Here is a 25,401-nt window from a genome sequence, read left to right as displayed (position 1 = left end):
ATCCAGACTCTCCTCCTTCAAACCTCTCCTCAAATCCCACCCCTCCCACAAGCCTTCCCCCATTCCCTCCAAAGCCCAAGCCACCTCAACCCATCAGCCGCTTCTAGCAAGCCCATATTTATTTTCACCATCCCTCAGCCCTTTATATATAGTATGCTTGATTGTACGGTTTATTCCGATTGCTCTCTTTGTAAATATCTGTCTCATCTCGGTCTTCTGTTGTACTCTTTCAAGAACTTAGTATAGTCCACTGTACTATGTGATTGCTCAATAAATACCACACATTCTCAGTTTGTGCCAGCTACAAGCTGAGCTAGTTCCACTGGACTGTAAGCTTTTTGATGGCAAGGATGTGTCTACCCTCTAGACCCTCGTTGTGGGCAGGGAATGTCTGTTTATTGTTACATTTTACTCTCTCAAGCACTTAGTACAGTGCTCTGCACATATTGTGCTCTCCCAAGTGTTTAGGCCAGTGCTCAATAAATCACTCAATAAATACGACTGACTAAAGAGAGGAGGAGAGGTAGAGGGGAAAATCCTCAGCAGTCAGTCGTTAGGAGTAAGCAGTGGTAATTGAGAGCAGTTTATATCATTAGAAGTTCAGGGAGGTTCAACGAGTTGCCCAAACTTTGCAGCAGGGATAGACCCGGGGCAGAAATCATGTCAGCAAAGAATCAACAGCCCCAGCTACTGTTTCAGTTAGCCCATGAGCAGGGATGAGAAAAGGCCATTAAAAACCAAGGGTATACTTTGCCTCAGCTGGACCCAATGAGCATACTGCCCTCTTGTCACACCAGATGGTTTACAGATCGATGAATATGGATGTAGCTGACGTCAAGCAGAAGATGCAGGCAGATTGTCTGGGTGAGGGCCAGAGGAGAGCAAAGCTTGGCGAGCAATAGACCGAAAGGAAACTGATGCCTGTGAGGAAAAGGACCACTCACAAATCATCCCCTAGCACAGCTTTGGCAAATCACTCTGTCCTAATAATCATGACGACAGTGGCATTTAAGCGCTCACTATGTTCCAAACACTCTTGAAAGCACTGGGGTAGATCAGGTCCCAGAAGGGGGTCACAGTCTAAGTAGGGACCTGTCCTGTCTCTGCCATATTGCCTCTACCCTGGGGGGGCTTAGTCTTGACCCCTTAAAAGGGTAATAATGAATGATGGAATCCAGTGTACCCTGCTACAAAGTACACTAACATACTCTCTTCTTGGGGTAAAATAGGAAATTGCGGGACTGAATCGACACAATTTCCATTATTAGATGTTATAAATGAATTCTGTCTCGTCTACTAACTTGAGACCACCAAAACCTTTCCCCTCATTCCAATGAAATGCTCAGTGTCCTGTGCTGGCATAAGTTAACATGCAAATCCAAGTGATTTTTACTGTTTGGGGAAAAAATACAATACAGCAAACTTTATTTCATAAAAGTAAAACTGTTTCTTTCAGATCATATAATTTTTCTTTAAAATATCTAAATATTCCTGAGTTGCCCTAGCAGCTGGATCCCGATGGCAGTTAGGATTTCTTGAAGAATCATCAGTCGATCCCTGGGGGGAAACTCTGAGGGTTGCAAATTGAAGTTCCGTATTGGCTGATAAAAGAAAAGAAAATCAATTACATTTTAGACCCTGAATTCCAACTTTCTAGCGATAACCTTAATTTGAAAGTTAGTGTAAAGGCATCTCTGAGCAGCAAATGTCTTCTAAAAGTTAAATAAGATTTACAGAAAAGGCAAGTACTTTTCATTAGACTAGATTATTATTTTGTAATTAACTTTAGTAACAGCACTTGAAAGCAGCGTGGCTCAGTGGAAAGAGCCTGGGCTTGGGAGTCAGAGGTCATGGGTTCGACTCCCGGCTCTGCCACTTGTCAGCTGTGTGACTGTGGGCAAGTCACTTCACTTCTCTGTGCCTCAGTTACCTCATCTGCAAAATGGGGATTAACTGTGAGCCTCACGTGGGACGACCTGATGACCCTGTATCTCTCCCAGCGCTTAGAACAGTGCTCTGCACATAGTAAGCGCTTAACAAATACCAACATTATACGATTAGACTGTAAGCCCGTCAAACGGCAGGGACTGTCTCTATCTGTTGCCGACTTGTTCATTCCAAGCGCTTAGTACAGTGCTCTGCACATAATAAGCGCTCAATAAATACTATTGAATGAACTTCCTTCCTAGGAGTGTGGAATAACTTGAAGAATGTTACTAAGTCATTTCTTTATATTCAAAGTCATCCAACACCGCAACATACCTTCAGCAAGTTCTTTAGTGATCTTTCTGTCCAATTCCTGCCGCATCTGAAATAAATTTTGGGGTAGAGGAATGAACAATATTGTATCATTGAATCAAAGTAGGAGAGAAGAACAGACAGTACAAATAATCCATAAGGTAACAAAAAAGACAAATCGACGATTTGTAGATCTACTACAAAGAGAAGTGGCATAGCCTAGTGGATAGAGCCAGTGTCTGGGAGTCAGAAGGACCTGTTTTCTAATCCCAGGTTCGCCACTTGTCTGCTGTGTGACCTTGTGCAAGTCACCTTACTGTGCCTCATCACTTCACTGTGTCTCAGTTACCTCATCTATAAAAGGGGGATGACTACTGTGGGTCCCACATGGGACATGGACTGTGTCTAACTTAATTAACTTGTATCTACCCCAGAGCTTAGTACAGTGCCTGGGACATAGTAAGTATTTAATGAATAACATTAAAAAAAAATCTCCTGGGATATCATCATCCTTACTGACTTAATAATAATAATAATAATAATGTTGGTATTTGTTAAGTGTTTACTATGTGCAGAGCACTGTTCTAAGCGCTGGGGTAGATACAGGGTAATCAGGTTGCCCCACGTGGGGCTCACAGTTTTAATCCCCATTTTACAGATGACGTAACTGAGGCACAGAGAAGTTAAGTGACTTGCCCACAGTCACACAGCTGACAAGTGGCAGAGTCGGGATTCAAACCCATGACCTCTGACTCCCAAGCCCATGCTCTTTCCACTGAACTATGCTGCTTCTCTACTTCCCTACTTCTCATGCCATACACTGTAATTGTAATACCATTAAAATAAAAGGAGAAAATTTGTAAAAACAAAGCAACGGTTTTTAATTAAAAAAAAGGAAACACTAGTATCACTAGCCAATGTATCAATCAATTATTTAATCATATTTATTGAGAGCCTACTGTGTGCAGAGAACTGTATTAAGCCCTTGGGAGCGTACACATGAATTGATATGCACGATCCCTGACGTCAGAGTTTATAATCTAACTGGGGAGAAAGACACTAAAAGAAATTACAGCTAGAAGGAAGGGAAGGGCAAAAACACATATGCTTAAAAGGCGAGGAGGCAACGAAGTAGCTACTGGGGGGAATTAGAACTTAATTTACGAAGGCTTCCTGGAGCCATGATTGGAGAAGGGCTTTGTAAATGGGAAGATCTGTGGTCGGTTACTTCCGAAGTGGGAGAGACCTCCAGCGAGGAGGGAGGATATGATCTATGGGGGGCAGGGAGAGCGATGAGACTGAGGCACAGAGAGGAACAAAAAGTGCCACCTGAGGTACTTTGGGAGAAAAGACAGGGCACTGGGGTGTCATGAGAGAAAGGAGAGGTTACAACGGAGGTGGGGGTGCTAATGGAATGCCTTAAAGCTGGTGGTCGGGGATCTTCTGACTGATATGCAGAGAGCTAGGAAACCACTGGAGGATTCTGAAGAATGGAAAAGCGTAGGTAGAAGGCATGCAAATTATCTGAATCTGTTAATACCCGGAGACAATTCAAACTGCACATAAGAATGAAAAATGGTTTTAATTCCAGAAAGTTTTAAGAAAGGCCCAAATGAACATTGTCAGTCTTTAGAGACCTGTACAGGTACAACATTTAGTACCAGTGTCTGCCCTGTCCCAACAGGTCACCCGCAGCTTCCTGTCCTGAATCCTCCGAAACAGTACCCATCCCCTGCCTGACTCAAAATTTTGTGGAAAGGTCAACATTTAAGGAGAGGTAAAGAAACATTTGTCATCTGAAGAAAAGGGAACGGCAGGATAGATGAGTTGAGGGAGGCAAAGAGTGATCTGATGGGTCAAAGGGAGAAGGGGATAAATCCCATCGGTGACATTTACGGAGTATTTACTGTAGGAAGAGCACTCTATTAAGCCCTTGGGAGAGTATGACAGAGTTGGTAGGCACAGTCTAACCCAAATGTGTTTTTTTAATATCATCTATATGCCAGGCACTGGCCTAAGCACTGGGGTAGATCCAAGCTGATCAGGTTGGACACAGTCCATGTCCCTTATTGGGGCTCACAGCCTTAATCCCCATTTTATAGATGAGATAACTGAGGCATAGAGAAGTTTAAGTGATTTGCCCAAGGTCTCACAGCAGTTAAGTTGCAGATAAGGGTTTAGAACCCAGGTCCTGCTGACTCCCAGGCCAGTGCTCTAACCACTGGGCCATGCAACTCGGATCTGGACACTAATTTTCCAACCTGACCTGCTACTTGGTTGGGTGTTCCTGGAGGATGGGTGGGAGTTGTGTAATAGATGTATGCTACCAGCTCTAGAAGAGCTCTATATTACCCTGTGAAAACATTACAGTTGGTCCAGTCTGCATTATTTTTACTCAAGGTTTAAAAATGACCTTTACGGTTGAGCCCTTTTCCATTGGTGTTCAGGATATTAATACCCCAACCAATAATTAGGGAAAACATTATGATCAAAGGCTACACAAGTTATGAAGACATGGTCACTGTCATGGTTGCAGTGTAAAATGCTTTAAGTGAAGTAGAAATGATGGTTCATTTAGCTCTCTTACCTCCACCTTTTGGTTTATGAGCTCATAGCTAGTGGAAACAGCTAGGAAACAGATATAAATTTTCTATCATGAACGCTACTGAGTAGTTGTTAAAGAATTAAAGGTTGAAAAATTTCAGAACTTGATAGATCTTTCCAATTCAAACAGAAGTGAAATGTCTCCACCAAAGAAAAGAACAAAATACCTTCTGAATTACTGCCTTTGCATTTAGAAAATTTCCACCACGCATGGACACAAAACACACAGGGTAGAGATACGACAGCTTTTTGACCTAGGTGTTTTAATGTCTTTTGCAACATGGCAAATTATTTAGAACAAGAGTTGTGAACTAGCCCAGTTAAATCTCCATTAAAGTTATTTCAGGAAGTCTTTCATTAATGGGTTAAGTAATGAGGTTAAATAACAGGGTTAATATGAAAGGTCAGTGTTTTGAGAAAAAAAAAAAAAAAACAAGGGGCAACATTTTATTACCAATCAACCAATGAAACATTTTGTTGTTTCAAAAGGACCTTTTCTTATAAGCTACTCTACATTCCGGTGAAAATGCCCGAGGCTCTAAAAATCAATTTAGGACTTCAGCTAAAGAAACTTCACGCATCTATAGAGCACTCATTAATTAAAAAAATTACCAAAGTGCATTCAAAAACATAGATTTGTGAAGTAAAAATTCAAAAACTGGCATAGTTTATCCATTCATAATCGCATCCAACAGAAACACCTGATCACTGGGGCTAAATCACAACATCAGCTCTCTCCCTCCTGCTTCTCCATTCTCCTACTACACCTCAGCTCACCATCCTCTCCATGCATCCCAAGCAAACCTTCACACTATGCCTCATTCTTGACTCTGTTGCTTACAACACTTGACATATGTCCTTCCCCATCTCTGCTCAAATCCACTATACCTCTCCCCATCTTTCGGGAAAATGTAGACATTGCGTTGACAATACAAATGCAGTTTACTCTGATAATCATTAGAAGAATGAGAATGTGTTCCCAACTGGAAGTTTGACCACTAAATCTAATTTAGGCTTTGCCAATGAGTCCACTGGGAGTTAAGGAAAAAAACCCCTATAATCTTACTTTCTCTTACAAACTAGCATACGTATCTCAGGGTAGTGGAGTTTAATAATTTACTTTCATGCTTCAAAGAAATGTGTAAAAGAAATGACATTTTCATCACTGGCCACTGGAATGAGACAGATCCTATCAACTCTCAACAATCTCTGTGCAATCTTGTTTTTCTAATTGCTTTTCTTGCAGTCTAGCAGTGGCCTGTCTTTAAGATCACCCGTGGAGCCATCTCAATTTAAGAGCCAACATTAGAGAATCACTGTCATCAACATATTATCATCAGGATAGGATTATTTTTCAACATAAAATATGTTCATTTATTTAGGTTTTCATTATGGTACTGTGTTCTTACTTTGTCTCAAGTACTGTTCTAAGAACAGGGATAGATACAAGTTAATCCAGTTGGACATGGTCCCTGTCCCACATGGGGCTCACAGTTTAAGAAGGAAAACAGGTATTGAATCTCCATTTTACAGTTGAGGAAACGGAGGAACAGGGAAGTTAAGTGTCTTGCCTAAAGTCACACAGCAGATAATTGGTAGAGCTGGGATTAAAACCCAGGTTTTCTGACTCCCAGGCCCATGCTTTTTCCAACTAGACCATGTTGCTTCCCATTAGGTCACACTGCTTCTGCAGTGAGTTCAATAACACTGTGAAGTAACTGGTTTTTTACAAAATCTACATTCAAATTTTCTTCCAGCTACTGAAATCAAACAAAATACATTATCTGTGGGTGGGTGTGTTCTGGCAAATAAAAGATAAATGTTCATTGACACATTATTTCCTTGCATCAAAAAGAGTGACACTTTCTTTGCACAGTCCTACACTTTTTACAAATGGGTTGATTGTTCTCAGGTGAGCATCGGAAATAAAATATTTTGAAAGAAAAGCTAACGACAACAGAATCAGAAAACCGATGCCTCCATTAAGATTTTCAGGATCAGATTTCCACCTGACAAAAATTTGTCAAATTTAGAGGAGCCCTGAAAAACCTTAAATGCCACTATCAAAATTTAACACCATGGAGATTATTTCCTACCTAAACACCACTATTATCATTTACAATATCATTTATTAAATTAAAAATTCATTTTTTAAAAGAAAAGGGCAAAAAGAAGGTGAATCATTAACTGAGGGATGTTTAACAGAGGAGTAAAATGGGCAAAGCATTGAACTTGCTGTACCATGGACAGTGAGGGATGATTGGGAATTTCAAGGTAGCACACTGCACCTTGGTACTTAATTTTGCTTTTGGAAGTTCGGCAGATTTTGCACACAAAGTATGACTGCCCAGAAGAAGAGATATCAAATACTTAATGACTGTGAAGAGTGGTATAGAGCACAGGGCACAATCTAGAACTGCTTTTTGAAAGAGAAACACATTAAGGGTTTCAGAATATGTATAGAAAAATTGAAACTTCATGGAATGCTGCTTTGGTAATACTGCAGGTTTAACTGATTTATGTCTAAATTCTATAAAGCTTAGTGTCTGAAATATATTACTTAAGGACAGTGTTGATTAGGATGATTTTTAAGATTCCAAGTTGGAAAATAACATTTCCCTTCCTTTGGAACAGCCCTAATGAAAACCTTTGTAACTTTGTCCATTCAGGGGACAGGGTCTTGATAGTGTGCTCTGCTCTCACACAGTGAAATACATCTTCCAGGATGAATATGATGATGAAGATACTGAATGCGATGGCACTATGTAACGAACTGAAGTGCCATCTGTCTACAGTATTTCTGCCTATTGTTTCTAAATGCCTTGATGCTTATGTTACAGCTGAGTTCTGCGGCAATTGTACGAAGATTGAGATGCAATGTTTTTGATTGCCGCTGGAGTTTCAGATGGAGGTCGCCGGGACAGTGACCCACAGAAACAGTAAAGCAACACTGGCTACACACCTTGTCACGGATCTGGATGTAGAGAAGAGAAGTGAGGAACAGATTGCTGATCAAGGAGCTGAAGAAGTAAGAAAAAGGCATAAGTACACACAACTGGTAGCAAAATAATCCAATGAGAGAAAGGAAAAGAAAAAGAGTGAAGGTCCGTTATGTCCTCCATAGGCAAATGAACTACATTAGGAGAACACTGAGGTCCCGGGAGAGTGAAAATTGAGATATTTTTTGAGGGTACTAATCAGTGTGCCAAATAAATCTGAATAATCTAGGCCCCTGAACCCCATTCATTTCGTAGAGTAGGTTTTTTGATTTAAAATATTGAAATAATGGCTTCAATTTTCTACATTTCTGTCTGCAAAGTCTCCACTTGACAGAGAGAAACAAGAGATTGTCCTTATTCTTAAGTGGAAGGATAAGTGTCTCCAGAACAGCGGTGGAATAAATCCAAATGGGCTGGCACTTAGTTCTGGAAAAAAGTAAAGTCATGGATCAGCCAGGATGGTGTGAAAATGACTTGGTGGTGGCAGCCCTTTCAGTGGGTGAGGGCGGTGTCTTTGTCCACACGCCAGGGCCAGAGAAGAGAGAGGCTGAGGGGCCTGTAGCCAACCCCTGCTGACTCTTGGTCGCCAGAGGCTGAGCCCACTTCTCCTGTTTTGCTTTTGTCCCCAGGGCCCTGGGCTGGGTGAGAAGCAGCATGACCTAGTAGAAAGAAAATGGGCCTGGAAGTCAGAGGGCCTGGGTTCTAATTTTGGCTCTTCCACATCTACTGTGTGACCTTGGGCAAGTCACATAGCATCTCTGTGCCTCAGTCACTTCATTTGTAAAATGGGGATCAAGACTGTGAGCACATGTGGGACAGGGACTGTGGTCAGTCGAATTATCTTGTATCTGTCTCAGTGCTTAGACAGTGCTTGGTATATATTGAGTGCTTAACAAATACCACATTTAATATTACTATAATTATTATTATTTCAGGTGCCTTTCACATGGGCCTTCTTCAGGGGCAGACCATCCGCGACCCTCACCTTCTGTTGCCTGGCAACTGGCAGGATGCAGCCCCTGGCACTGGAAACCATGGTGGTGATCTGGACCCTTTCCCTGACAGCAGGCCGATTCCCCTGTCTGCCTTCACTCTTCCCCCTGATCAACATCCCCTCTTTGCAGGAGCAGCAGCATTCCAAGTTACAAAACATTGTTCTTTTTCTGTCATCCTGGCTGATTAAATAGTTTTCTGCTGGAAAAATCAATGACTTTCAGCTATATACCAAACTTGGGAAAGTCAATATAGAGCTCTACATTTTAGTATCACTATACTTCTTTAAGTGATGGGATTTGAGTTTTGAAAAAATATGTTATTTAATCTTTTAGGTTATGTTCATTTAAGGATCCTATAATAATGTTCGAACAGATCACCTCAAACCCAATATTTCTGCTTAAAAAAAAAAAAAACAAGAAAAGAGTCACTTCAAAGGCCTTGAAGCAATATGAGATTTTAGAACCAGAAAAAAATAAATTCTTAAATTTTTTAAAACAACTTTGCAAGACATTTTGCAAGATAATGTTCTCAGAGGAACATTTAGAACTAAGTAATTAAACATATAAAACTAGTGAGGAGTAGAAATCTGATATTTAATTAGGGGGCCTGATTACGAGAAACAGTTGAGTGGGAAAGCCATAAAATTGAGGAATTAGTTCTGTTCATAATCTGATGCTAAAACCATATTGAATGTAGACCTAGAATGGAAACTTGGACATCAAAAGACAGGAAGTAAAAGAAAAAAATGAATTACATTTTCTTTTTAAATTAGCAAAAATGCTATGCATGACTTTATCATATCAAGGATAATCTAACTTAATATTATTGCTTTTTGGATAATTCTTGAAATAAAGCAAATCTTTTTGCTTCAATAGGAACTATTACATAAAATTGAACAATTACAACACTTGGAGAAAAACATAATCTTATGTTCCAGACACTGGAAGTCTTTGAAGATTCACAAGCTTTGGACTAATAAGTAGTCCAGTCCAAATATGTCCATTAATAGATAGATGTTATATTACTGGCTTTTTGAATAGAATGCTCCTGAAATTCACCAAGGGTGACCTGAGGAAATGATAACTCGACATCAAAGCTCTTATCCAGGAGATTCTGAAAAGTGCAGGAACACATCACAGACTTTTATTTCTGCCTAAGAGTGCAAGACGGTGCACTAATACTGATTGCCGAGTGCTGCCGGTTGCCACTGGCTTGCTTGAAAATCATGATCATGGCCCTGGCACTTAGTAGGAATTGGGATCACCCTAGGACTATATGGCCCAATGCCCTCTTGGGGTAAGGAATCTGCTTCAGTCTTCTCGGACTGGTGATCCTGTTGAATGGACGAGTCCATCAGGAACAGAGAGAGGGATGCCTGGAGGAAACCGACCCTCTCTCCAGACACACACCAGATGGTGTCTCCACAGATGGGGGAGTCAGAAAACCTAAAATGGACTTTTTAAAAGCAGTTGGAGACGCCCTTTTTCAGCCCAGTTCTGACCTGACCTGTTCAGAGCCCTCCTGCCACTTGAAACTCTTCAGACCTCAATGGTGTATAAACCAGATGGTTGCTGTTTTACTGCAGGGTCTGGCAGGCTGGTAAACTGCTTCTTCACCAAACGAAGGAATTAAGCTGAGCACCCTCCGCACTTTGACTCTGGGAGGTCTTTCTGAGAACAGCTTTCCCCTCTTGCTTGCAAGTCCATTTCGATCTTGCATAACTGGAGAATGAGGCAATTTAAAGTGCTTCTAATAGCTCTTATCCTCACTGACACGACACCTTAAAGCTACCATAATAGCTTGAGAAACTAATTCACAGGAAGTCACACAAAGAAACGATTAAACTCGCTTGAAATAAAAATAAGCTTTTAGCCATATGCTGAGCGACTGCAGAAAAATAAAGCATTTTTACAAACTGCTCCCATATTCATAAGGAGGTTTACCAACTTCATCTTGTACACCAGCAGCAGCATCTAGAATTTGTTTTTTTAAAAGCAAACTTTTGGTCAACAATCTAAAAGATGTGAAAACTATCCAACTGCCTTTTCTCTGACATCCAAGTTCTCAACCTTCTTTCAGGACTTGACCTAAAGGGACAGATGTCTTTTCTAGATGTCCTTCTTCAGAGAACCAATCAAGAACCTTTAAGTAGTCAAGCAGGGAGAAATGGAGAAGATCAAGAGAGGATCAAAGAAAATACGTTCACTGTTTCTATGTTACACTTTGAAAAACAGGTATGAAGGTATTACTAAAAAAACCAGGGACTCAATCCTGAAACGGCTGGGGATCATCCAAACAATCAGTCAGTCATATTTAATTGAGTGCTTACTGTGCGCAGAGCGAAATCCACTGATAAGACATTCCCTGCGTATTTTTCTAAAACCAGGACCTACCTTTTGGAATGTACTTAAATTTACTATTACTTGTCATTACTGCAAAACCAGGAAATGTATTTCATAGAGTGTAAGAAAGTGTAAGAAATGTGCCATAGAAATACAGTAGCAAATAGTATAGTTACAATAATTTCAAGAAGAAAAAAGTGTGGAGGAAGGATCTGTTTCAAGGAAATAGATCCCTTTCCCAGACAGACTTTCACCCCAAGTGGTCAAGAAGAGAAGAACTGCAGCACAGCCTAGGGAATAAAGCCCGGACCTGGGAGTCAGAGGACCTGGGTTCTAATGCCACCTCTGCCACTGCCTGCTGTGTCCTTGGGCGAGTCACTGTGCTTCTCTGGGCCTCAGTTTCCTCAACTGCAAAACAGGGAGTAATTACCTGTTCTCCCTCCTATTTAACTGTGAATGCCATGTGGAACAGGGACCGAATATGACCTAACTTGTATCTGTCTATCCCAGCACTTAAAAAAGTGCTCGACACCCTGTTAGTGCTTAACAAACACCATTAAAAAATCAAACTGCAGCAGGAGTAGTGCCTCCCCTCGTGATAGCAGCAGCTACAGCTCTAACCTCAACTCCTACAGGGACTGGACAGCAAAGTCTTAGAAGGATAGGGAGTTGGAGACAGAGAGATGGACAGAGACAGACACACACCCACACACATATGCACACACTCCTGCCAACCCCTCTAAATGACTCTGGCACAGGTTCGAACACAGCAACTGCAGTGGCTATAGGCAACGACCAAGCGAAGAAAGAGCGGCTTCAGTGGCTGCTGTCACTGCAGTGGAGCCCACTGTAGCGAGCGCAGAGAACTCATCATCCGGTGGGTGGCCTACCTCAGAGGGGACCAGCAAAAATAGCTGGAGAAAATAACTGCAACTGAAGCTACGGGAGGACTGATTTCCTAGACAAGGCCCTATAGGTTCTTTCTTGTCTTGCCTTTGAAAATTAATTCAATATCAGAATGCCTGAAGGTAATATAGACAAGCCTGGAAATTAAGTTTAAAAACTACCTTTCCACTTGCTTTATTACAAAAAGGGTATTTATGATCATCTACATGGATTTATGGGAGTATACCTCTAGAGCACGGCATTTATGCGCTCTTATATGAATGACTCAAGGAATTTTGATGATGTTTCTGAATCAAAAGAATTTCCCAAAGGATCAGAATTGTATTCTGACTCCAGTTTCCAGATTCCTTGCTGCGCTCTTAAGAATGCTTGTGTACCCTAGACTGAGAGCGTTCACAGTAGTGTACTCTATTGATGATGGGGAAAGTTCAGACAAGGCTACCACAATTCTGATATAGGTAAGCAAGAACACTGTGGAGCAATCTTTGGATCTTGATAAACATTTCAGGAAAGCCACTTCTTTAGTACTTTTCAGAACTCAGGACTATAAATAATGAGAAGCAGCATGACCTAGTGAAAAGAGTAAAGGCCTGGGAGTCAAAGGACCTGTTGAATGTGTGACCTTGGGTAAGTCACTTAACTTCTCTATGTCTCATTTCCCTCAAGTGTAAAATGGAGATTAAATTCCAGTTCTCCGTCCTACTTGAACTGTGAGTCCTGTGTGGTACAAGGCCTGTGAACAACCTGATTAACTTGTATTTACCCCAGTGCTCAGAGCAGCATAAAGTGCTTAACCAATACAATAAAATTAAGTTCTTTATTAGATAAAGCATCTGGAACACAGAAAGCATTCACAGTTTTGGAGGATGAAGATTAACGCGATTGAATATATTGTTTTTAAAAAAAACAAAGACAGAATATTTCAAATTTATTACTAACCTTTGTCAAATAGGTCTCCACAGTGGTTTCTGAAGATGGTGTGCTTGGAGTAGCACCTAAGAAGCTTCCCCCAAGGTCGAGACCTCTATTGAAGACAAAACTATAGCTCAGATTGCCAAGGTGAGTAGGCTCAAGAACTGGACTTGAAGTAAGACTGCTAATGAGAGATCTTCTCTTTTGTCGTTCGCTCAGAAGTTTCACATTGGTCTCGGCTAGTCTCTCGTTAGCTCTGTAAACATTACCAAATAAGACTTGTTAGCACGTTGCTTAATGTGTCATAATACTAAATGGATTACAGACAGAGGAGAGTGGCAATCCCAAAGCTCTGGAAACTTTGGAGTGTCTACAAACTCTGTTACATCAAACTCTTCCAAGCCCTTAGTTCAGTGTTCTGCATATGCTAAGCATTCAGTAACTGATTGAGTGCAATTCCAACTCTTCCTTGAGAAATGGTTCTAAGAAATTAGAACCTCCTGACTAATTAGAATCTCCTGCCTCTCCCCACTCCAGTCCATACATTACTATGCTGCATGGACCATTTTTCTATAAAAATCTTCAGTCCATGTTTCCCCATTCTTTAATTACTTCCTTGGTTGCCCATCCACCTCTGCATCAAAAAGAAACTGCTTACCACCGGCTTTAAAAAGCACTCAGTCATCTCCTACCTCACCTCACTACTCTCCTACTTCAACACAACCTGCACATTTCACTTCTTTAATACCAACCTATTCACTGTGCTTCAATCTCGTCTACCTCACCACCGACCTGTAATGCCTCTGGCCTGGAACGCCCTGCCCTCCCTTTTCATATATGACAAATACTCTCCCTACCTTCAAAGGCTTATTGAAGGCACATCTCCTCCAAGAGGCCTTCCCTGACTAAACCCTCATTTTCTCTTTTCCACTCCCTACTGTACCACTCTGACTCGTTCCCTTTATTCCCCATCAGCCCAAGAGCACTTAAGTACATATCCGGAATTTATTTATATTAATGTCCATCTCCCCCTCTAGATTGTAAGCTAATTATGGGCAGGAAATGCATCAATATATCAATATTGTTGCGTTTTACTCTCTCAAGCACTTAGTACAGTGCTCTGCACGAAGTAAGCGTTCAATAAATGACTGATTAATCATCAAATTGCATGGCGTACTGAATAGAGCATGGGTCTGGAAGAGTCATGGGTTCTAATCCCGGCTCCGCCATTTGTCTGCTGTCTGACCTTGGGGAAGTCACTTTACTTCTCTGTGGCTCAGTTACCTCATCTGTAAAATGGGGATGAGACTGTGAACCACACTTGGGACAGGGAATGTGACCAATCTGATTGGCTTGTATCCACCCCAGCACTTAGTACAGTACCTGGCACCTAGCAAGCACTTAAGAAATACCACAGTTACTAATATTCAATCCCTTCAATCGATTGAAGGGAGGTGAAGAAAGCAATTGCCTATGTACTCTTTTGGAGCTTGGTCACCCTCTCAAGAAAACTTGACGCCACTTAACCTGGTTTGAAGACTGCTTTGACTAAATGAACATGTCGGGCATCAAACAGGTAAATAAACTAGTTCTGAGGTGTAGAAATTGCAGAAGTGATTGACTTTTTCAGAGCCCTGAAGAGAGGAACTGAAACCATCACTGAATGGACACCAGGATGGGAACAAGGCCAATATCAGCTAAACGAGATCCCACAGAAAGCTGATTATCGGAACTGAGTGGACCCTGAGGCTAGTTCGGCTAATCAAACAAAATCAGGTTTGTTATCTCAGGTTGCTGGGTTCCCAGTTTTTTTGTAGCTTCCATGGTGTTTTTGGATTATCTCAAATGACTTTGCTTTAGCAACCAGCCAGTTCAGAAAAATCTGTGTCCCAAGAAATAAGTGTGATAAAAAAGAGGGACTTTTAAAAAGAAAGAAAAATTAACTCTACCCATCTTGAAAGATATTGTTGGTTGCTGATTTGGTAGATTCTAGGCTGATTTTCTCCAACGTTAACCACTATTCCCTACTAAATTTGTGATTTTGGTCATTAGTTTAGTGTTAACCACAGCACTAAGGAATGAGGCTTTAGAAGCATATTGATGTCATTATTATGCCTAACTCATTTTTTTAACTCACCTGTCTAATTTGCTTGAGAGGGATTTTCTAATATTTGACTCTTCATTGTACAGTCCTCTGTATCTTTCCAATTCCGCTTGGGTAGGATCTTTTTGAAAAGTGTTATTTTGGGATGAGTTTTTCAATCTGGCTAGCTCCATTTCCAAATCTTTAATTCTAGTCTCCATTTGATTTATGAGTGATGCATTGTTATTTTCTCTTAATTTCTCTAGGGTCTCTTGAGATGCAGCTTGCGTCTGAAGCAAAATATATAGGTATGGGATGGAGAGAGGGGAAGACAGAGATGAATAGGAACAAATGTTGAAAATGTTCTAAAATTTCATTCCAAAACCACTTTAATTGCTGACAATAATAGATTTGGGATATATAGAATCCACTCAAGACAAGAAAAAATGCTAACATTCGCAGTATTTTTACTAGTAAATAACTTTACCTGAAGGAATAGATTGACTTCTTCCAGCTTTTTTACTATTTCTTGTTTCGCCTGTTCATCAACCTCTCTTTTATACTGTTCCATCTGACTGCGTTCAAACATATTCATCTCTTGGTAGCGTTTGAGATTAACCATTTCTTCCTCTAACTGTCTCTTAATCTTCTCTGATATCTCATAATTCTTTTGCAAAGAAAATAACTGTTCTTTGAGATCTTGATTTGTTGTCTCCAAAAGCGAATATTTAGATGTTGCTCCCTCCAACTTTTGGGAAAGCCCATCAATCTGCAAGGATGTGAAAACAAAGCTCAGTTATCAGAGTTTAGAATATTTCCTTCAAATATCAGCGCTCTCTCTCTCTCTCGGGGCAGGGGGGAGGAGGGAACAGATCAGCTGCCACAATAGGACAGGCATGGTCTCCTGCCCTCTGTGTCCACGGAGACCTGCACCATTTGAGGCTTCTACCAGGGGCTTTGTCCAAAGCAGCCCAGTGACTGTAGGTTGTGAGGCATGTTTGGGGGAAGGAAACAGTGGAAAAAGAGGACAAATTCTGGACAAATTTACAAATCAAATATAGACTTTGAAATCAAGGGCCCAGATCCCAACCTCAACAAACAAATGGGAAATTCAGAAGGCAGTTAAAACCAGTTTCCTGAAAACAACAATTCCAAATCTGACGATACCTTCCTAAGAATGAAATGATGGCATTGACAACCACTATAAATTGAGAATAGATGTTCTTCCTCTTAAAATCATCTTTCCCTCCTTCCACTCTTGAGAACATGAATTTCCCTTACCATGTGGTTTCTCCCCAACTGTGGTTTTCTGCATGCCATTTTAGTACCACGGTATTCAGAATAGACTAAGCCTGGTTTTCCTTCCCTGTTGAAATATCATCAGTATATTTTGAATAACCCTATCTGTCATTACCAGCTCCTGTTTTCTGACTTGTCTTGGGACACCAAGGTATTTCCTCATCACTGTATCATGAACGTTACATTACATGAACATTACATGCTCATTAACATTACACAGGGAACTGTTACTGCTTTAAATTCACCATTACCAATGGAATACTGCTGGGCTGAAATCGGCTTAGAATGCTGTTCTGTTGTTTTTACAGACCTTAAGGTTCGCTGAACTGGGTAAGACCTAATCCAGACCCCATTATTCCAAAAGGTTTTGATCGTAACGGCTGGGTCCTTTGAGGAACCTGGAACCTGAAGTTGAGAAGGGAAACCTGAATTGCTTAACTTTTAGTTTACTGCTAGTGAATGTTGGTGTCTGGAAATTTAATCCACCAATTCATTCCCCTAATCATGACTTTGGTGATCAGGTTAGAACTTCCATTAGTGTGCCGATCTTTTTCTGGTAATGAAAAAAAATGAAGCACATTCCAAGTTTAGTCTTCCTCTAGTTTTCCTTCATTCATCCGATAGTATTTCTGTGTTTTCAGAGTTGGAAAGTCATGATGCATCTCCACTGACAGATCAATGGTCATTTTTAGCCAAATTCTCAATTACTTGAGTGACACTGCTATATCTCTAAAACTGCTACTCCTCCCCCAGATTCATTGCTCTGACTATATTTTCCTCTGGAGTACCTTTTCCTGATTCACATATATATTCCTCTACAAAGACCATCTAAAGTCTAGCTTTCTCTTATATTTGAAGTTGGAACAGTGAACAGAAATAAAGTTTTTTCCATTTCTATGAAAGGATCACAGCCAGTCCTTTCGGTAAGAGTGGTGTGCTTTCAAACTCTTTAATGAAGTTTTACAAGGGAATGAAAGGGAAAAAAACTACATGGTTCAGAAAGTCATGGGGCTGGTTGCCTACATTTCGCAGAGGGCACTAGGACTTTCTGGGAGGAGTTTAGCCTTAATTGGAGTAGAGCTAGGATGGAGCTAAGCTTTTGTAGTGATTAAAAAGCTCCTTCTTCCAACTGTTCTTAGCTGCTGCCTGTGAGGGTCTCTGCCAGGAAGAATTATCCCCTTCCTTTGGTCTGACAAGTGGTATGTTTTCTCTTTCTGTTTAACCAGTAACTATGGTAAAATAGGCCAGGGACATAAGGCTATACTTTCATAATTTGTGACTCCATCCCTGTCCAAGCCAAAACCTGATAATAAGCTGCACATGGGCTCAGAGGTCTTGGCCTGAACATATGGTGAGGAACTTTCATAATTAGAAAATCTTAGTTGGGGAACCTCCATTTGCATCTCTATTTGTATTTATGGCAATTATAATACTGATTCTTTACATTTCAATTTGGGATATTAATCTGTCTGGGAATCTATTTCAGCCATGGTTTCTGGGTTTTGGGTGGCATTCCCACTGGGATATCGGCCAGACTCCCAACGCTTTTACTTCTTCGTAGTATCCTTATTCACCCCTCCCTCAGCCCCACAGCACTTAAGTACATAGGCATAACTAATTTATTTATATTAATGTCTATCTCGCCCTCTAGATTGTAATTATGTGGTGGGCAGGGAACGTATCTACCAACACTATTACACCGTACTTTCCCAACTGGTTAGTACAGTGCTCTTCATGCACTAAGCACTCAATAAATATGATTGATTGATTGATTGATTGAGAGTCCGCTGGGTGCAGGAGAGTTAATATATGCATTCCCTGCCCAGTGAATGTCAACGAGGTAGCTCCTGTCTCACAAATGACCTGAGTTGAGCAATTTCCAAATGTACAATTGTTTCAGCAGGATAGGAAAATTGAATGATTTATAATTTCCAGGAATGATCAAGGATTACCTTTATTTTTAATTTATTAACTTGGTCATCTATTTTAGAGTGAGAGTACTTCGATTCGCCTTGGAAGTTAAGCTCCCTCTTCTCGTATTCTTTTTGTTTCTTTTTCATGGTTTTTATATCTTTCTGAAACCTATAATAACACAGAAATCAAATTATCTTCTGTGCCTCGCATAACTGGCAGACTTCCAATGACAACAGGCAGATTCACACCAAAAAACTCAGACAATCGGGAGTGCAGATGGGAGGGAGAGGAGGAGGAGGAGGAGTGGAGATAACAGACATAGTGGCTATGATGGAGGCGGAGGCAGAAGCAGAAACAATGCATTTAGCCTTTGCTGCTCTATTCCTTGCTGCCTCTACCTCCATCTTGGCCCCTGAAGCTGAAGTAGGGCCCTCTGTGGGTTCTACCTCACTCTGGCCACCACTCTGATCATGCTCTTGAGCGTAGCAAGATGGAGCCTGCATGGCCAGCAAGCTAGTTAGTGTTCAAGAGAGGGACAGGAATCACTTACCCCAAGGCTGCAATTACTGGGTTGTAGAAGGGGGCATAAAGAATTGTACACACAGCCAGTCATTACTGAGGAGCCATCTACAAGCCAATCGTGACTCGCAGACAGGCCACAAGCGGCAACGGCATAGAATTTCAAAAGCCCCGACCAAACATCTTGCACTGAGTGATGTTGGTCCCAAGGGGATGCGGCAAGGAAGTGTAGATGATTCTCTGCAATTCAGGCCCAAGAGTGAAAAAAATTACTCCGGGACTGAAAATGATTAATGATGGAGACCAAAGAGATGAACGAGCAAACCAGATGGATGGCATGAGAAAGAGAGTGCAGGAGGCCTAATCAAAGAAGGTATGATCACACTGTAATTGGAAGCCATTAGTCAAGGAATAAGCATCACCAAAAAACTGCTGTCAATTCAAAAACACACTTCACCAGGCTCTGCATCTTAAGAAGACTGTTACATAACTAGACTGAGATGTTATGCGTCTGAAATTTAACTACTTAAAGATGAAGTATTATAACTCAAGTTATGGGGAAAAACGAAATAGCTATGCTCTTACAAAAGAGATATTTGCTTCCATAATATTTGATGGAAAAATAATTCAAAAAAACTTACCCATCAATGTTTTTTTGTAATTCTTGATTTTTCTTTATTTCGTGTTCTAGACGGTTTTCCAAAGATCTCTTTATTTGATTTAGTTTCTTTAAGTTTTCCTTTTCATTCTCAGACTTTCAAAATAAAAGCAAAATTTGGAAACGGTTAGAAGGACAGGTTTTTAAACAACACTTTTTTTTCCATGACCTATTGATCTCTGAGTGACTTTTGCATTTTCAAGTTTTAATAGATTAAAAAGGCAACACACATAACTACCGTTAACTACAAGCATACAGTAAACCTCAGATTATCCAGCTCAGGGAACCATATACTTGAAACACGAGGGGAATAAACAATTACTCTCCCCACCTTCAAAGACTTATGGAAGGCACAACTCCTCCAAGAGGCCTTCCCTGACTAATCCCTCATTTCCTTTTCTCCCACTCCCTTCAATGTCGCACTGATTTGCTCCCTTTATTCACCTCCCACCTTTAGCCCCAGAGCACTTATGTAGTATATATCCGTAATTAATTTATATTGTCTGCCTCCCCCTCGAGACTCTAAGGTTGTTGCAATCAGGGAATGTGTCTGTTATATTATTAAACTACTCTCGCCCAAGCACTTAGTAGAGTGCTCTGCACACGGTAAGCAATCAATAAGTAGAATTGATTGATAATTACAAAGGTCATTTTGTCATACTTAAGTTACATGCAATGCAGTTAGTGAAACAAAATGCTTCTTCACTTATTTCCCAACCATCTCAGTTTGTAATAATAATAATAACTGTGGTATTTGTTAGGGGCTTACTATGTGCTAGGCACTATACTAAGCGCTGGGAGGGAATACAAGCAAATCAAGTTGGACACAGTTCCTGTCCTACGTGGGACTCACAGTCTCAATCCCCATTTTACAGATGAGGGAACTGAGGCACAGAGATGTGAAGTGACTTGCTCAGGATCACACGGCAGACAAGTGGCGGAGTCGGTATCAGAACCATGACCTTCTGACTCCCAGGCCCGTGCTCTATCCACCACGCCATGTTGCTTCTCTATACAGGTATACATATATATGCATATATATATTTATAGATATAGATATATTTATCTATAATTTTAAACGGTATTTATTAAACACTCTATGTCAGACACTATACTAAGTGCTGGATACAAGATAATCAGGTTGAACACAGTCTCTGTCCCACATGCGGCTCACTGGATTCGACTACAGATGAGGAAACTGAGGCCCAGAGAAGTGAATGACTTGCCCAAGGTCACACAACAGACAAATGGTGATGTCAGAATTAGAAACCAGGCCCTCTGACTCCCAGGCCCGGGGTCTATCCACTAGGCCATGCTGACCCTCGAGATCTATAGACATCTGTATCATTCATACAGGGTCATGGTCACTCCGGGTTTTGCCCCATGCCCAACGAAAGGAATCAGAGGAGACCCAGCACCAAAGCGAATCATGTCTGCACAAAACCCCAGCCAGAATGGCCACTGTATTGTCAGTGACAGCAGCTAGGCTAAGGTTTATTACCCTACTGATTTTATTAATGAGGTGTACATCCCCTTGATTCTATTTACCGCGATTAAGTTGTCTCGTTTTTGTCCGTCTGTCTCCCCCGATTAGACTGTAAGCCCATCAATGGGCAGGGATTGTCTCTATCTGTTGCCAAATTGTACATTCCAAGCGCTTAGTACAGCGCTCTGCACATAGTATGCGCTCAATCAACACTATTGAATGAATGAATGAATGAAAGTGTCGTAATAGTAATAATAGTAGTAATAATAATGGTATTTGTTAAGTGCTTACTTTGTGCCAGGCACTGTACTAAGCGCTGGGGAGGCTACAAGCAAATCGAGTTAGACCCAGTCCCTGTCCCATGTGGCCCTTATAGTCTCAATCCCCATTTTCCAGATGAGGTAACTGAGGGACAGAGAAGTGAAGGTCATACAGCAGACAAGTGGTGGAGGTGGGATTAGAACCCATGACCTCTGACTCCCAGGCCCGTGTTCTGTCCACCATGCCATTCTGCTTCTCGTATTGTGTCATCCTTTCTTGTTCTTGTTTCTCTTTACCTGCTTCACATATTTCAGCTTGACTATTATATGCCAGTCCCTCAGTCTCCCTGCCTCAAATTATTTTCCCACAATACGAGAATCTTCAAGAATACCACGACAGCATTAGCACCGAAAAAATCAGAATAGGGCTGTCTTACTGAAGAAGAATCCTGAGGTTCCTTCTGAAGTAGCTCAATCCTGGTAGTCTGTTGTTTGATTGTAGCTTCTAGTGTGGTATTTTCAATTTCAAGTCTAAAGGAGCAGATATTTGACGTCATAATTTTCATTCATTCATTCAATCGTATTGACTGAGCACTTTCCGTGTGCAAAGCACTGTACTAAGCACTTGGATTTTGAATATTAAAACATGAAGAAGAAATGTGACAACATCAGAACAAACTGATTAAACAGGGTAGGTCCTTAGGGTTGGAAAGACCGACTGCAGTTGGGCTGTAGAGCAATTTGAGCCATGCACTCGACAGTTGTCGAGCACAGTGTTCTCTCTGGTCAACGTGCTCCATTTAAATGCATTCAGAGGCTGAAAAATATTACATTTCTCGATGTACTCTAAAATGAGGAAACACTTTATGACCACTTCAGCTTTGGCTTATTGGAAATTTAATGGTGTTTTCCCTTCAATACAATGATTTTACAATTAATTCTTAAGTTGTATTTCCCAATACATACATCTCACTCCTTCATTTCCAGTGACGTAAAGGGCAGCAAGAGCCTAGCCGTACATGAGAATGTGATTGAAACATTGACAAATGACCAAAACACTCTGTGACTATTTGCAATCAAGGCTAGATCCTTGCTGTGCTAATGGGAGATTGCAATAAGTCTCTCGCTCTACTTTTGTTATTCTTCACATTTTGACCAGGCATATTCAAAGCATAGTTTAACTCCACCAGGTTTAAAATCTTACTTTTGTACATGATCTTCCAATTCGTGATTACATCTTTTATATTGCATCTGCAGTTCTTCAGATTCCTGCATCTGAAAGGAAGCAATAAGGAACAGGATGTACTTTTATGATTTTAATACTCAAATCATAATCTGATTCTTGGCTGTGAAATAAATCGAACAGCTCTAGACTGCAAGCTTGTTGTGGACAGGGAACATGCCTCCCAACTCTACTGAACTCTTGCAAGTGGTTTGTAAAATGTTAGCTCTGCACACAGAAAGCACTCAAAACACCCCACTTACTTATTGATAGACATGACTATTTATCAACCAATAAAATTGTTCACCTATCCTTCCACGCCTCTTGTGTTCCTATACAATAAAAAAGCTCCTAATTAAAACTGGATATTTTTCCATTCAAGCTCTTCCCATTCTGCTAAAGAACCACATAAAGCCTACATAGTTAGCACTTAATGAAAGCCTGTCTTGAGGGGATCTGAAATTTGACAAGTGGCTACAAATATGTGCCTTATTCAAAAATGGTTAATGGAAATGGTAAGGGTACATACAACAGTGCCTGATGTCCAAGCAACGCAATTTAGGAATACAAATACAGGGGGAAGCAGCTTGGCCTAGTGGATAAAGCATGGGCCTGGGAGCCAGAGGACGTGGGTTCTAATCCCTGCTCTGCCACTTGCCTGCTCTGTGACCTTGGGCAAATCACTTTAACTTCACTGTGCCTCAGTTTCCTCACCTGCAAAATGGGGATTCAACACCTGTGTTTCCTCCTACATAGACGGTAAGCCCCAGGTAGGACAGGGACTGTATGTGGCCTAACTTGTTTCTACCCCAGCGCTTAGAACAAGTTACAACACATAGTGAGTGCTTAACAATTACATAAAAAAAAAATACTCATTCCAAATGGCCAGAAAAGACTCCCAACAAGATTTATGTTGGTGTACTGTGCAATAGATTGTTTCTCCACATTCACATTCATGACAGTATTTTTTAGTGACGGCAGCAACGTTTTTGAACATGAAGGATAACTATGTACGTGTACTAAAACCCAGAAAATGTGCCTTGAAATGGTGGGTTTTCAGCGGTCTCCTTGAAAAGTCCCCTGATAATTTTTCCACACAGCTAAAATTAACGTGAGTGGGAGAGATGGAAGATTATTATTATTGTTATTATGTTTAAGTGCTTACTCTACGTCAATCATTGTTCTGAACACGGGGGAGATACAAATTAATCAGTTCAGACACAGTACCTCCCCCAAATGAGGTTTACAATCTAAGTAGGAGGGGGACAGGGACTGAACCCCCATGTGACACATGAGGAAACTGAGGCACAGAGAAGTTAAGTGACTTGCCTAAGGTCACATAACAGGCAACTGGCAGAGCTGGGATTAGAACCCAGTTCCTCTGACTCCCAGACCTGTGTTCTTTCCACTAGGTTAAGATTAGGTCCACTAGGTCAGATTTAGAGGAATTGATTAAATGGCAGGATTTCAGGAATACTTTTACAAGTAACTTTTCATTATGCACTCAACCTCTATTGGCTTATGCCCCTTTTATTCATGTATGTGTTTATTCATACATAATTTATATCAGAAGATATATGCCAAATTAAATTAAAATAAATCTGTAAAGGTACCTCTAACAGAGCAAACCAACTAAATCAATCCCATTAGATTTAGTTACCTATTTCTACCCCATCAAATGATAATTCTCTGGACAGCATTCTACCAACAACAGATCTCAGGAACTTTCTAACGAAAAGCCCTATAAACACAAAACTTTCATAGTGTATTCTATCCTCCTTGAAACATGTATTAGTCTGTCACTTGATTTCATGTCCAAAACCTGAATCTTTTGTCCTAAAACAAAATATGCAGAGCAGAGTAAAGTCACTGAAATTTTGCACTTTATTCAGGAAAAATGATGCATTTTATTCCTGAAAAAGTCAATACCACCATCCTCATTTTATAGTCAAAATAAATAAGCTATCTGACTTGCTCCAATTCACAGCCTAAGTGAGACTTGTAGGGACAAGTGCCATGTGAAGTAACAGTACGTCAGGAGGGTAAATACGCAATATTCTAAAAATACAATATATTAAAAACACTTTCCCACAGTAATCGGTGACAAATTGCTAAGTCCCCTTGCATACTTACTTTATTCCTGATCTTGTCTAATTCTTTCTGCAGTTGCTGCTTTTCATCTTCTAAGTCATTGCGATACCGGGTTGTAACTTCTAGAGAAGCTTCTGACATGGATTGCTTTTTAAGGGAGTCAGCAAGTTCTTGTTGCAGTTGTCTTATAGTAGCCTGAGAAAATAGTTCTATGTTACTGTTGCCATTGATTTCATTAACCACTTACATATCAACTTGGAGAGGATGAGTAATACACATGCTCACGAGTGCATCAGCATAAATATTTCAATGAAGATATTTAGGAGAAAACCAAGAGATTATTAACCTTCCTCCCTACTATTTTCCTAATAGATGATATTAACTCTCTGTCCCATAACGTGAGAGCAGTTAAAGGCCTTTAACAACCTAAGAAAAGTGACAATTCTATTGAAAGGAGAAGCAACATGGCCTAGCGGGAAGAGCACGGGCCGGAGATTCATGGGTTCTAATCCCGGCTCCACCACTTTTCTGCTGTGTGACCTTGTGAAAGACACAATTTCTCTATGCCTCAGTTACCTCACTAGTAAAATGGGGATTAAGACTGTGAGTCCCACGTAGGACAACCTGATTACCCTGTATCTACCCCAGCGCTTAGAAAAGTGCTTGGCACATAGTAAGCGCTTAACGAATACCATAATCATTATTATTATTCAGAGGTCGTGGGTTCTAAACTGTAGACTCTAGACTAGTAAACTTGTTGTGGGCAGGGAACATATCTACCCACTCTGTTTTACTGTACTCTACCAAGAGAGTAATACAGTCCTCTCTGCACACAGTAAGCAGTCAGTAAATACGAATGACTGATCGAATCT

The 25,401-nt window shown here is 40.7% G+C and overlaps 1 protein-coding gene across 4 annotated transcripts in view; it reads right to left on the bottom strand.

Annotated features, from left to right (window-relative positions):
- Positions 1-1,386: 1,386 nt before the first annotated feature.
- Positions 1,387-25,401, bottom strand: part of ANKRD26 (ankyrin repeat domain 26) — a 76,841-nt gene continuing 52,826 nt past the window's right edge. For 2 of the 4 annotated variants that reach the window (XM_029073315.2, XM_029073317.2), the window contains 10 exons: positions 24,572-24,724; positions 22,421-22,491; positions 21,654-21,747; positions 19,454-19,566; positions 18,332-18,461; positions 15,568-15,849; positions 15,135-15,370; positions 13,025-13,253; positions 2,263-2,308; positions 1,387-1,601 (listed from right to left, as the gene is read on the bottom strand). In XM_029073315.2, the coding sequence (XP_028929148.1) occupies positions 1,453-1,601; positions 2,263-2,308; positions 13,025-13,253; positions 15,135-15,370; positions 15,568-15,849; positions 18,332-18,461; positions 19,454-19,566; positions 21,654-21,747; positions 22,421-22,491; positions 24,572-24,724 (1,503 nt within the window). In that variant the 3' untranslated portion in view covers positions 1,387-1,452. Of the gene's footprint in view, positions 1,602-2,262; positions 2,309-7,804; positions 7,863-13,024; positions 13,254-15,134; positions 15,371-15,567; positions 15,850-18,331; positions 18,462-19,453; positions 19,567-21,653; positions 21,748-22,420; positions 22,492-24,571; positions 24,725-25,401 lie in introns of those variants that run through there. The other 2 variants (XM_029073314.1, XM_029073316.2) reach the window with 2 other exon arrangements.

The sequence above is a fragment of the Ornithorhynchus anatinus genome, chromosome 10 (genome assembly GCF_004115215.2).
Source record: "Ornithorhynchus anatinus isolate Pmale09 chromosome 10, mOrnAna1.pri.v4, whole genome shotgun sequence".
Lineage (NCBI taxonomy): Eukaryota > Metazoa > Chordata > Mammalia > Monotremata > Ornithorhynchidae > Ornithorhynchus > Ornithorhynchus anatinus.
The sequence above is the reverse complement of the archived record's forward strand: the minus strand, read 5'-3'. Positions and strand labels throughout refer to the sequence as shown.